Source organism: Branchiostoma floridae, chromosome 7 (assembly GCF_000003815.2).
Source record: "Branchiostoma floridae strain S238N-H82 chromosome 7, Bfl_VNyyK, whole genome shotgun sequence".
Taxonomy (NCBI): domain Eukaryota; kingdom Metazoa; phylum Chordata; class Leptocardii; order Amphioxiformes; family Branchiostomatidae; genus Branchiostoma; species Branchiostoma floridae.
In genome coordinates this window covers 14,663,837-14,677,352 of record NC_049985.1, presented here as the reverse complement: position 1 = coordinate 14,677,352, position 13,516 = coordinate 14,663,837, and the positions used below count along the sequence as shown (strand labels likewise).

The 13,516-nt window shown below is 42.3% G+C and overlaps 2 protein-coding genes and 1 long non-coding RNA gene across 5 annotated transcripts in view; 2 read left to right on the top strand and 1 right to left on the bottom strand.

Annotated features, from left to right (window-relative positions):
* On the bottom strand, window positions 1–2,671 carry LOC118419986. Of its 3 annotated transcripts, none has more exons than XR_004831709.1 (3): window positions 2,541–2,671; window positions 1,681–1,838; window positions 1–134 (listed from the first exon to the last, which is right to left on the bottom strand). It is a non-coding gene; the product is annotated as an uncharacterized LOC118419986 (long non-coding RNA). The 3 variants fall into 3 exon arrangements; XR_004831708.1 differs by having other exon boundaries at window positions 1,681–1,794; window positions 2,541–2,668; XR_004831710.1 differs by having other exon boundaries at window positions 1,681–1,794; window positions 2,520–2,641.
* Window positions 2,672–3,078: 407 nt separating this feature from the next.
* Window positions 3,079–6,126, top strand: LOC118419978. Its single transcript, XM_035826682.1, has 5 exons — window positions 3,079–3,233; window positions 3,655–3,813; window positions 4,166–4,279; window positions 4,829–4,930; window positions 5,501–6,126. Exons 1-5 carry the CDS (start codon window positions 3,181–3,183, stop codon window positions 5,703–5,705), a joined length of 633 nt encoding a protein of 210 aa, XP_035682575.1. The 5' UTR covers window positions 3,079–3,180; the 3' UTR covers window positions 5,706–6,126.
* Window positions 6,127–8,560: 2,434 nt separating this feature from the next.
* Window positions 8,561–13,516, top strand: part of LOC118419975 — a 7,693-nt gene continuing 2,737 nt past the window's right edge. The window contains exons 1-4 of the mRNA XM_035826679.1: window positions 8,561–8,685; window positions 8,928–9,195; window positions 11,845–12,014; window positions 12,624–12,736. Coding sequence (XP_035682572.1) covers window positions 8,978–9,195; window positions 11,845–12,014; window positions 12,624–12,736 — 501 coding nt within the window. The 5' untranslated portion in view covers window positions 8,561–8,685; window positions 8,928–8,977. The remainder of the gene's footprint in view (window positions 8,686–8,927; window positions 9,196–11,844; window positions 12,015–12,623; window positions 12,737–13,516) is intronic.

The window sequence follows — 13,516 nt, the reverse complement described above, 5'->3', positions numbered from 1 at the left end:
AAGCTCGCCACAACAATGTCGTCATCTCGAATCTGGAAATCAAACACGGCGTCCAGTGCCTCCTTGGTGACGATACGAGGGAGACAAACCCCCTCGTGGGTCCAGTTCATGCCGTGACGACCGCTCATTGTAACCTGTAGGGAAAATACGTAACGTTAGCAGTGTCAACATTCGTATGGCATCGTGTGTGGCGAGTGTTGGGGTCGTGGGAAGCTAGAGGTCCTCCCGAGTTTGATACTCGCTGTGCCCCCGACGTTGTACCGTTGGAAGAAAGGCCTCCCTCACTTAACCCAGGTGTAAAATGGGTACCTGGCCGTGGTCGTGGAGGCAAAAGGAAAGACTACCTTTACCTTCTGTCTGTACTGACTGTACTGTCACTGCACTGATGAAACATGTTACTAACTTGAGTGCGGTGCCACTTTGTCCTCGTCTGTACCAATGCAAATAAAAAAAATCTTAACTGGCACCCCCAAGTTACTAACTTGAGTGCAGTGACACATTGTCAACGTTTGTCCCAATGCAAATATAAAAGAAATACGTAACGTTACCACCAGGTACCAGTTACAACCGTTCCTAAAAGTAAATATCATTATGCAAATAATGTACGAGGGTGAGTCAACATGACTAATGCCATTGTTTTCGCAGTCTTTTTTCATCGAATGGTTTGAACTTTGGCAAAGGGTAAAGGCATATATATCTTTTTCCAGAGATTGAAATAGCATCTTTTTTCTTAATTTGTTTTGCAGATTTGTGGGTCAAAAGGGAAACCACAACTTGTAAGTAGTTCCTGTCCGGTACACAGTTGTGTAGACGTTTTTGTTTACGTCTCAGGGGATTTCAATATTGGCCATGATGCTCCACACTGCGCATGCGCATTTCAAACCCTGAACTTGTGTATAAGGTATGACGTACTATCGTGGTGTGGGATTAGACAAAGACAGCTGACGCTGACAAACCGTAGCTAGCCTGTACCAGGCTCCGCGAATCGCTGTTCAAATATCAAATTGGATAAATACAGGGAATAGTGTGCTAAGGGAGTCAGCCGGCCAGAGAAGTCAGTACACGTCCCACAACTCCTACATGAACTATTTGACCAGCGATTCGCGAAGCCTGGTAGAAGCCTAGGCTAAACCTAATGTATTCTTGGAGTTTGTCATTACTATAGACACTGTGGTTTTATGAGTGCTTTAATTTGTTCTGGCCTCATGTGATGACTCATATTTATATGTATTACATGCGCACCCACAGTGTGATGCGCACCAAGATCGATTCGGAAGGGGGCGCTAACGTTATCAGTCACTGTACCTCCTGCAACAATCTCAAAGTACTGTACAAGTATATATCTGCCACCTGGTCAACTCATCACTAGTAGCCTGGGCGCCACCCTGTTAGATGCCTATTTGTATCTAGCTTACTGGGACTAACCCTTACTCACTATTTTGATGGAGCGAGTGTAGGAGTCCCGGTATATACATACTCACCCAGACCACGAATGACGATCATCGTGACTGGGCAAATTTTGCCATACAGTTTAAACAAGGAGGTTATGTCTTGGTTTAAACTATCCGATGATATGGCGAAAAGGTTACGTTCCAACAGCTGGAAAGATGTTCACATCATGACATCACTAAAATCTTACTATATAAACGTCACCTTATGTAGTAGTAATTCACTACTTACCTGAGGGTACGAGTGTCTAACTCCGACTTGTGATTGCGGAAGTGGTACTCAATGCACCAGTGCTGACCTACTCCTCAGCGGACAAACTTACGCCTGACCCCACCGTCACGTGATCTCCATTGATAGGACCAAAGGTTATGTGAGGACAAATAAAACAGCTGTACAGACCAGCATTAATGGGTTTTCTATGAACTTAAAAGTATAACAGTGCGAAGGGAACTGTTTCATAGATGTTTATATTTCCTATGATGATACAACCAACTGTAAGAAACGCAAACGGATCCATATCGCCCCACTGACTACGAGCGATCGCTGTTGTTGTTTATATCCGGGGTATTTGACGGCTGGTGCCTACCAGGCCTAAGGGCGTCAGTAGATTGGATCAAAAATTGATATCTAAATTAGCAGATCAAATTACTGGTTAATATGTAAATCAATTTTTCGCCTAACACCTGATTTTTACTACTGCGTCACCGTGACATCATCGCGATCGCTCGTTTGAAGTCATATCTCAATATCTATTCTAAGACTTCTAACGTAGAAGCGCACGAATCAAGATGAAACATATGCAACGTAACGTTACAGGAACAATTTTTGATAGCATGGTAAATTTCCTGATCATCATGATGCACAGGCGAGATCGGATGTTTCGGACGGATTGATTAGACAACCCCTAGCAGGTTGCTTGAAAACTACACCTGGGAGTTGGTGATGAAAAAAATCAATGCTGCAGCATGGTATCAATCTTTGTTGGTTCCATGGCTGCAGTCTGGTCTTTGACACCCCCACCCCATAGGATGAAATTGTCTTAAACCCCCAAATTCTATGATAAGCTCTACCTTATAAAATGAATCAGTTACCTTCCGTGCGCGTGCCGTCTATCGTTCTAAATGGGGCAACCCGCATTCACTAACAAATCATCACTTGGTGGATAGCGGACTTTGAGTGAGGACTTCCGGGTTATATCTGTTGAAAGGTCAAAGTTGAGACTTACGAGAGTTCAGTGTATTATTTTCTTTGACCCTTGTGATTGATGGATTTTAACAACTAGACTGAAAATTACTTTATGAAATGGGACAATAGTGATAGTAATGATTAAAGAATTAATTTTCTTTAAGTACGTTAATGTCAAACAGATTTCGAATTCCAAGCTATTAATTTGTTATCATAACCTGTGCAAAATTACCAACATCCGCAACTATTCCGATAATCTGCAAATGATAGGTACTAAGGTCTAATGTTCAGATTATCAAGATAGTTGATCCTCTACGATCTTAATCAAATTTACTTGGCGGGTTGCCATTTATTGCCAATTGCGCAAGCAAATTGCATTCTGTCTTTAGATCTACCAATCAGACGCAGGCAATTAGAAACAGACACATTTTCCCGCCGTTTTTTTAACACCTGGAAATGCGTGGGTAGGTCAGACACAGGCGCCATAAAGAAGAAGAAACGGCATACGTGTGTTCAGATTCTCAGTTCATCATACCGTGACAGACAATGGCGAGTGGTTCATTTGAAAGTCCCCGAGTCCGCAAGGACATGGAAGACAGGTACCGTTCATTGTAGCTTACTTTTAAAGCTAAATGATATGGTCAGATTGACAGAAACGGCTTATTCTATATATTAGTTATAACCTGGTGCCGCCATGTTTGATTTCTTATGCCGCTGAATATGGTCTAATTCTAGACCTTAGCTTCTTCCATCGTTTCACCTGTCAGCTAAATTCTTCCACAACTGTTTTACACGCTACATTCTAAATTAAAATTTCATTGAAGTTCTTGTTCCTGCATTTTTATCGCCATATAAGGACTGGGTTGAAGTACAGTTCGGTGTTGTGACCATTTAAGATCGGGAACCGCCGCTGTGATTGTTATTGACTATGTCATTCTCACAAAAAAACCGTTTTTGGAACTATTATCATATAAAGCGCGCTGAGTCTAATTTTCTTTCTCTTTTTCTACCCGCTCTCAGGTTTAGCTGTCCTATTTGCCTGTCTCCGCAGCTGAGGATGGTGTCAGGCCTGTGTCAGCACCGTGTGTGTGCCTCCTGTCTGTATGAGGACGACTCGGGGACGCTTAGTCTGACGTGCTGTCCGGTGTGTCAGGAGGAAGGTTGCTTTCCCAAAACGAGGTACGGGGATGCATTTCCCCTTTAAATCGCTAGATGCCGTTCATGTACAGTACAGTACAGTACAGCGCTAGGCATAAATGGAACATTGCGTCAATTTGCCCCTGGCACATCCGCATGCAATTGTAGAACTGTGATGTCCAATTTAGGAATTAAAGAGTTGTTAATTATGTAATTAGCCCATGTTAATTTGATTGTATAGGTGACACCCACGCGCGCGTTAATTTTCGGCCTATTTTGAGGCTGCCAGTGGATGTCATCCATATAATAAAATCAACATGGCCTACGCTGGTGTCTACTATAATACAATAGCTTTCTGACTCCAAAGCCTGTACATTGCGTTTGTCTATTCCAGGCCCATCATACCAGAGGACTCTGTACTGGCGCAGAGGAGACTGGGTGTGGTCTCCTGCCCTAACGACGGTTGCCAAGAGGAAATGTGGGAGTGGGAACTGCGGAACCATCAAAGGTGACGATTGATTGGTTGATTGGTTGATTGATTGATTGATTGATTGATTGATTGATTGAAATTTAAATAGCTGTCATGCTACGTTTATCGTCTTCCCCCAACCGTTTTATGGTATGATCACGTTGATTTGATTTTTGGATGACATCCTCTGGGAACCCCCAAACTGGTGCAAGTGTGCGAATATTAAGATAAAGTTTGGCCCCCCAAATGAAATCTAAGTGGCCAGGAAGGTTGAACAAATGCACAAACAGAGTACGGTATACATAACAATACATTCTTCATTTTTGTCCTCCTTTCTTTCTTATGTGACCTTGGAATTACCGCTGGAATGCTATGACATTAGTATATATTGTCCTGTATACCCTTTTCTAAGGCATATATTTGTATATATTGTACAGCTGCTTTGTACGATCTTGTACGGTTTACACTATGTTTGAAAACTTGTTTTTTGCAATTGCCTGAATATTGATACACGCGCGGCTGTCATCCATACATAGCTACAATCAAGATCGACATGGCCTAACTAGCTGATTGTTTTCTCGTTTGCAGGGTCTGTGCTTATGTCGTCATAATCGTCCTGGATTCCCCTAGCCCACCCCCTGCTCCAGCCCGACCAAGAGTGACTGTCCAGGCGCCGGAGAGACCCCGCAGGTTAGGAACGGTAGAGACATGATTCCTTACAATGTCTTATTATTATGGATGGCAAGACAGCAGCCAACTGTTGTTTGTGCTTCTACTGACATGCATGCTACCCTGGAATAAGCCTTTCCAAACAAGTTACCACGCACGCGCGGGTGAAAGGAGCTCTGGGTAATATGTCAAAGTTGAAGGCCCCAAGAAAATCAATTTTGCAGGCACCATTACGTTCAGGACATTGTTACACAAATCGAAACAATGGCAGAGACCGTCGGAGAGACTGCTTTGTATCAGAAAAAATAAATACCGACGCCCATGATTAGCCCCACTCGATTGAAACGTGATATCAAAACTTATGCTAATCCTTATTGTTATAGTAATTAGGATGTTACGTTTTACCCTATATGTTTATTTTGCACTGTGTTGTAGATGCTGCCATACATTGTACCGTGCACACTTGGTGTGCAATAAAGTTATTCATTCGTTATAACGTCGTTAGTATAAGTAATGAATATTCACGGAGACCCCCTTGCTGACAAAACATTGCTGACGACACACTTGCACGTTTTCCCGTTTGCTGTCCAGGCGCCAGCAGCCTATGGTAAGGACAACCCGAACCGCGTCACGTAGGGTGGCTCTTGCCCGACAGCAGCGCACCCATGGCACGCCGGGAAGGCTGACACCTGGACGGAGAGTTGCAGCAGCGCGCCGAACGCCAGCACGGCGTACTGCAGCTGCACCGCCGAAAACACCCGTCAGAAGAAGCAAGAGAACAGCATGGCGATTGTGATACTGGATCGAACGAAACCCTCGCATCAAATATATCATCCGCACAGGCGCACATGCATTATTTCATGTTTCCAAGCCAAAAACGGTTTATTTTTAACAGTACTGCAAATCATACGAAACAGCTGTAAAATTAGCAAATGTATGCAACAAATTGCAACAAAATATATATGAATTGACTGAAAACAGATACTTATGTCAAAGATTGCCAAAGTGAAGGTCAATTTCAAGGTAAGAAGAAATGTGAATATGTACTACTATGGATACGATTGGGAAGGTAGATTTTTTTTTCAGTCTGGAACTTGAACCGTTACTCTTTTCTATAAACTGTTTGAATTGCATGTGTGTAAGTATGAGGTTTTTCGTATGTTTGTTTCTGTCGGATTTGTCTTATGTATTATGAAATAAAACAGTTTCTTTTAAGACTCTCCTGACTTGGACAGTGAATCATATATTTTAGACTACATCTACATGTAATGAATCCACCCTACACTGCAGATTGCCATGAACCGAACATTATTCTGGACCAATTGAGGTTAGAAGTAAGAACTAAAATATTAGAAATCACAAGATATTTGGTATATGACAAAAGCAGAAGAAACACTTGAATCGTTTTGATAGTGATCTACCAGAAATACCAAACAGTTGCGTCGTTAACTCGTGCGAGAAGGGCTAACAGTCGTTCCGTCAGATATCGTCAGTCACTCACTGTCCTTTTAATGTAAGACATTTTACCGAAGCTAAAGAAGCCAAGAATCTATGTCCTAATTACGTCACTATTGTTATCAATAAATACAAATTATTATTCAAAGATGCCCCGACATATATACCGATAATTTTTCCACCAAGCAGATGTTGTTAGAAAAGCTTATATGTGACGTTTTCCGATAAACGGCAAATATTGGATGATTGATAAGAAGTAGGTCATACAATTTAACCCAACCTCTGCTTGGAAGGTAGAAATGACGAGGGATGAGTCAAGAAATGCAACCCCGAAATTTCCTGACTCTGGTTGCTATGGTAACGGTTAGCATTATACAGAGAAGATGGCTGCCACGTCGTTGCAGCTTTAGAAGTTTGTGTTATTCTTTGTTAGATTGACAATAAGTCAATTTTCCTACCAAACCTCTGCTTGGAAAGTACAAATGACGAAGAAAGAGTCCAGACACGTAACCCGGGCTTTCCTGTCTCTAAATGGTTGCTATGGTAACGGCTAGAATAGACTTTTGACGATGACACAAAGAAATGGGTGCCACGTCGTTGTAGCTTTAGACGCTGGTGTTGTTTTTCGTCAGTTTGACAACAGGTCACAATTTTCCCACCAAACCTCTGCTTGAAAAGTATTAATAACGAGGAATTGAGTCCAGAAATGTGACCCGGGATTTCCTGTCTCTAGATGGTTGCTATGGTAACGGCTAGGGTACACATTTAACGATGGCACAAAGAAATGGGTGCCACGTCGTTGTAGCTTCAAAATGTTGTGTTATCATTCGTCAGATTGACAATAGGACTAAGGTCACAATATTCCAACCCAACCTCTGCTTGGTAAATACTAACGACAAGGGAATGAGTCCAGAAACGTAATCCCTCGAGCTTTCCCGACTTTAAATGGTTACTATGGTAACGGATAGAGTAGACTTCGTTGTAGCTTTAGAAGTTGGTGTTGTTCTTCGACAGTTTGACCTTGTCCTTTGAATGACGGCTTGTTGACCTCGCGCCTGTTTAACTGTGGACCACGTGACCATGAACGTTAAACAGCTCAGGACAGGGACGTGTTCTTGGAAAGTCTCATGATTTTTAGTCGGTCATCCTGAAGAGTCAACCTAAAGAAGGTACGTCTTATAATTGTTTCAGTAGTAACCGAAGTTCTGAAGCCGGTCACATTTGTGAAAACCAAATTTTACACTACCGCATCGCTACATGTATGTGTTTAGTATTAACGTTTCAGAGATTTACATGTATTATTAAGACAATCGTACACTATAGTCTTTGTTGAAGTCTTGCATTGCTATCGTTCTTCCGAACCCACAGTTTTAACGTTATAACCGCAGACCAAGTTTCCTGTTTTCGGTCCTCGTACCAACTTATTACCTCCATGAAAAATGGAGGTATAGTTTTTGGTGTGTCTGTCTGTCTGTCTGTGTGTTTGCGTTTCCGCATATTTGTGCTCAGCATAACTTTAGAACCTTTGGATGGATTGTAATGATACTTGGTATGTGGGTAAGTGTTGGGAAGACAAAGGTCAAGGTTATTATTGGGCCCCCTGGTGTGTGACCTTGGTACTGCAGCAGATTTTTTGTATCTTTTGACCTGGACATGCTATGGTCTTGATTTTTCAGTGGCAGATAGCTTGTGATGTAAGGAAAAGGTGATGTATGTTTGGGCCTCCTAGGAGCTTGCTCTGGAACTGCAGGGGCATTCTGTTCAAAATCTTCCAAGGAGCATAACGGAACAAAGGAACGATGAATTTCCATGATACATGTATTTAGCATGCAGGTATCTTTGGCAGAGATGTACTTATTGAAGTGCAAATTATGCAAATTTTGACTTAATTTGCATACTTGATGAGGAAAATCTACATTTATAGTATTCTCCATTATGGGACTCAAATGCATGTAACATACGTAGTTTGTAGTCCCTAATTTGCATAATCAATGTGAAAGTGTCCAAATCCTTCCAAGTACATGTATAACGTTATTGGATTATCAATATTGTGACCTGTGTAAGTTAGCTAAAGGTGTACATAACCAAGCATAGATTACGCAGATGTGAAAGTCATTAACATAATCAAAATATTTCATGGAGGTATGAGGTCTCCGAACTCTTGTTTGATTATGTAAGAGTGGACCTTCCACACACCTGTCTATGTGGTGCTTGCAGTCATTTTGAAAATAAGCCGGAAGTCGGCAGCTTTATTATCTCTGACCCTTTCTCTTTTTTTCGCCAATAAGTTAAAATTTGCCTCCATTTACCAACATTATTCGGTACTTCAAAATTGATAATAGAACTTAGAAGACCCGTAGTATTGAACTACTAGGGATGCGTCTATAGTCGGTGTAATACGTTTGACCCCCAATCGTCAATTAGCTATTAGTACTTCTTGTTCGCTGGTTTAGTTCATACTTTCATACTCACACGAACGGAAATTCGTATTCTAAGCCTTAATTCTCAGGAGCTCTCATGTCATAAAGAATCATTATCTCCCTGGTGTGCCGGTACAATACAGGGGACGACAGACAGGGGGTCTTAAACAGGGCACGTCACGCAATAACCAAGATGGCGGCGCTGCCGTACAGACCGAGCGCTAGCGGCGGGGGTAGCAACGGGATCGGCATGGGGAACATGGCGGTGGGCGCCGTCAGGATGGAGAACTTCATGGCGGAGCTGCCGAGGAGCATCTTCACGTGGGACGGGAGGAACAGGACGCTATCGCACGACCCCTCAGCGGCCGTGGTGATCTCAGATATGCCGCTGTTTAGGAACGCCCTATCCAGGTGGGTATGATGTATGTGTGATGGTATGTATGTATGTATGCGTGTCTTCTCTTTGTATTCAATATTTGGGACACCACAATCCCCCGAGACGTGTCACACTTTAAACCAAGACTTTAACCCACTTGTATACGCAATACTAACGTGGCAACATACCTAAAATATCAGTCAAAATAAACACTATAATCGTGTATACCAGTGTGGGTTTATGTATAGGTAACGACATTTTAAGGTCACGAATTCGGTAGAGGTCGTCCTCTGCCTTAAGCGTTCTACTTAATTCTGCGTGAGAGACTTAAGTCACTCTAGAGACCAGGCGTACTTATTGTCGCGTCTTGCACAAGCACAGGTGTCACGAAGTTGCGAACATGTCGTTCAACATGTAATGTCTGTAATTGAAATCCGTGCAATATGAAACTACTTTCTAGAGAGTGGCGTCAGAGAAATGCTTATCAATCATTTCATAAACCAAATTCTCTCTGATACGCTTGTGCCATATGTAAGACAATTGAGCTGTTCACCAATACAGTGTGCGATAGAAAATTTGATTCGGATGCTATGGAATAGATAGTGAACACAGAGGGTGTTACAAAATGGGTCGACAAATAACAATATTACAAGCAAGCCAATACAGAGACCATGTCAAACTCATCACAACAATAAGACTGGTATTGAATAATTAATGACACGCATAATGCGAGACGCTTCGGGCATTATTGTATTCATACAATATGATAGAGAATCGAGGACACGGAGGTGGTTAAGGCGATTGTTTAAGTGTGCCTGGTTTCTTTTTAATGACGTGCACACAATCAGTGCTACTGAAGTGTAAATCTGTCGACCCTGTGTAGCATTCAGAAATATCTTACCAGATGGCTCTTTCATGAACGTAATAAAACGCGGAAAATGCCATCATATTTTCCAAAAGACAGCGTTTCGATGCTGATGATATTTAATATAGTTCAGTGAAGATAGAAAATTGTTTGGCCATCATACACTCTTATGATTTCGGTCCTGTATTTCCTTATTTGCACCCTTAAGAACAACATGAAATTCTGACCAACTCAACATGTTTTCCGTGACCATCGTGTGTGTTATGCTTGTAGGGTAAATGCTCTAAGTTTATCGAATGACATAATATATCAATATCTTCATGAATTGTATAAGATGTCGTTTCGTATCAGCTTGTCCAAAGGCCAGATAAAAATAGCTTCACATTCGTGATCTCTTGCAACCTATTTGCAAAATTCCAACGCTAAGAACCCTGTCATTTCTATATGGCGAACCTGTTTTGATTGGAATTTGAGGCTCTCATTCGTGTCTGATCCTAGCACACGTTAGCTCGGGACTTAATATATAACCCCAGCACGGGGCCCTAACAAAGGTTTGGAGAAAATACCATAAGACGTGGGAGACAATAGTTGCTACGTCACACGTGACCCGCGGATTCACCTCGTAATTCGGCGGTGTCACGCGCCGTGGGGGACCGAACAAACTGCGTTTCATCCCCCGTGGTCTCCTCAATAGTCTCTCAGACATCTTGTGTTGATTCATGGGACAACATTTCATCATTTCATCGCACACGGCCGCGTGAAACAACGGGACTGTTCAAACGCTGAGTTCTGACACAGAATATTCTATTGTTACCCCCTGGGATTTGAAAAACACCGACACGAGACCCTGTGCAGTTGGGTCGGTCTATCCACATTTTCCGCATGGATGAGTTTCAAATGTAACTGTTTAAACGGTTGGGGGGTAAGTGGTAGGGTAGCGGAGGACAACCCCGCTTAACAAATTTGAATAAAAAGTTTCCCTTTCTTTCCTCCGAAGACAGACTATACTGTCTTCCATGTCCAATCTAAAACCCAAGCAAGAGTACGAAGAATCTAAGTCGTTATAGCGGACTTACTAACTTAGAGTAAGTCTTTAGGTCACATTTCCAAACCGGGTCCTGGCCGGGCAGCTTTTGGGAGGGAAAAGAATGATATAAAAGACATCAGAATACACAAAATGTCAACATAAGATTCATGGTCAAAATTTGCTAATATTTCTATGTATACATTCGTTTCTTTAAACATCTCGGTCGGGACCCGGTGTGGAAATGTGACCTAAGCCAAAGACTAATGGGCAGTTTGAATTTCAGAGAGACTTTTTTCAAAAGGAAATGAAATCAAATCACAGTGATTTATTTTAGATTACAGTAATTTTACGCCAAAGTTACTCCATGGATCACGGTCCTCCACCCAGCCAAAATGTCCATTATTCTCTCTTCATTTGAATTGGGCTATTCTTCAACGGCTGTTTAACCATCCGTGTTGAATCTCCGATCGTAGGTAGAACCATTAATTTGTCATGTTCATTTTCTACAAAGAGTTTAGTAGTAAGTAGAAAACGTCTGTTTTGCAATCGGTTCCTAATCCTTGAAAAGAATAATAATCAATCTAGAATATTGATAATTAGTTACAAAATGATCATTATTTATAAGACAACTGTCTTACTGATTTAAGATATTCAAATAGTGTATTGAGAGTAGCTTATTATTTGACTAAAAGACATTTTCCATTCACCCCTTTGAATTCAAAATCACTTGAAGTTCCGTAACCATATATATTCTAATTTTATTCCACGCGTGTTTCGCTTTCTAAACAACAGGCACATTCAAGTCAACACGGATGACGAACTTCTCGACCTGAGGGACGCCATGTTGCGGGCGCCATTGTGGATGACGTGTACAATTCGATCCCAGAAGTCCGCCATCTCCAGGCTGAGTTCGACCGGATCGGACGACTACGCAGCCGCAGAGGAGGAGAGCCGAATAAAGGGTAGACTCATATACACTTCAGACGTATTAGCATGAGAATTGGTAAAATATATATTGAGAACATTAAACTTTCCTCCACCGCAAGAAATTTGACTCACCGGAATTTTCGACAGAATCCGTCGGTCTTCTTCAGCTATCTGACCCGAGTGCAGATTTTCCCGCATGTGTGACGTCAGCACTGGGTAGCACTAAGGGTCAAAGTTTGCCCTCCGAAACGGGCGGCGGTACCGACTTCCACCCAACTTTGAACCAGTGCTGACGTCATATTACATTCGGTAAGTCTTACCGAATGCAATATGACGTCAGCACTGTGGACGTACAGCACAGCACATACCAAAATAAATGGCTATGAAATTAGTGCATTCTTGCGTACTGTTGCTGAACACACGCCACTACCAGTGGACTAGCTCCCTGCTCTAGTGATTTCACAAGAGGCCCAAGGGCGATGGAAACGGAGATTGGCCCACCCTATTTACCATCTAGCACAGGCAGGACTTTAACTTCAATATCATCTTTTCAATGACGATATCTCTATTTCATACATGGCCGTACATCCTTTCGCGAAGAAGTTGCATCTCCTTCTGATGATCTTTGTCTTCCCCATGTCCAGGTAGTTTTATCATGCTGGTGAACACACACCACGCGGCGGTACGGACACAGCTGCTGGAGGCCTTCGCACACGCCATCGGGAGGGCTTCCGTGGGCAGGCGGTACACACTGAGGGTCAGTACCTTTGTCAATCTGATGTACTTATCAAGCTTTCCCACGTTTCTTGATAAGAGCAGATATAGAAGGGACTAAACCCTGTATAATTGGGGTTGTTTGTAGATTGTCTACACACTGTATTCTTCTTGCATTTACTCTCCAAGCAGAGGTTAGGCTCCGGTTGTTTTTTTAACGGGTTTTTAGTCGTTTTTATCGGGCTTTCTATTTTTTTTAATTATATCTTGCTGTGTCAGAAGGCCGGACACAACAAAAAAAAATGACAAAATAGAAAGCCCGTTAAAAACGACTAAAAAAACAGCCGGAGCCTAACCTCTGCTTGGAGAGTACTTGCATTATCCTTTGCCATATGCGACCTCTGGAAAGTAAGATTCAAATTCAAAAACGTACTCTAGTTGTAAATGTTGAGCCTTGTTGCAACACTAAGGACAAAAGCAGGAACAAATTAAAGCTCAAAATTTACAACTATGGATTCTACCCACATATGTACATACAGTTGAGCTTCCATTTGAGACCATCCAGTCTCTACAGCCGGGGTGCTCTACTACAGTCTAAATGCTATGTAAGGTTAACTATCACATTTCCTCCACTAACGTTTTTCTCAGGTCAGCTTTACGAGCACGATGAAGGAGTTCTATAATACCCCCTCACATTAGGCGAAAATCGATCGGACGACGAGCCTGCGAGTCCTAAATTACGCGGAGGCATGACTCTGCTGTCGACGAAGAAACGGCAGAGTTCCCCCCTTCTCGTCAGGGACATGCCACCTCGTGATTTAGA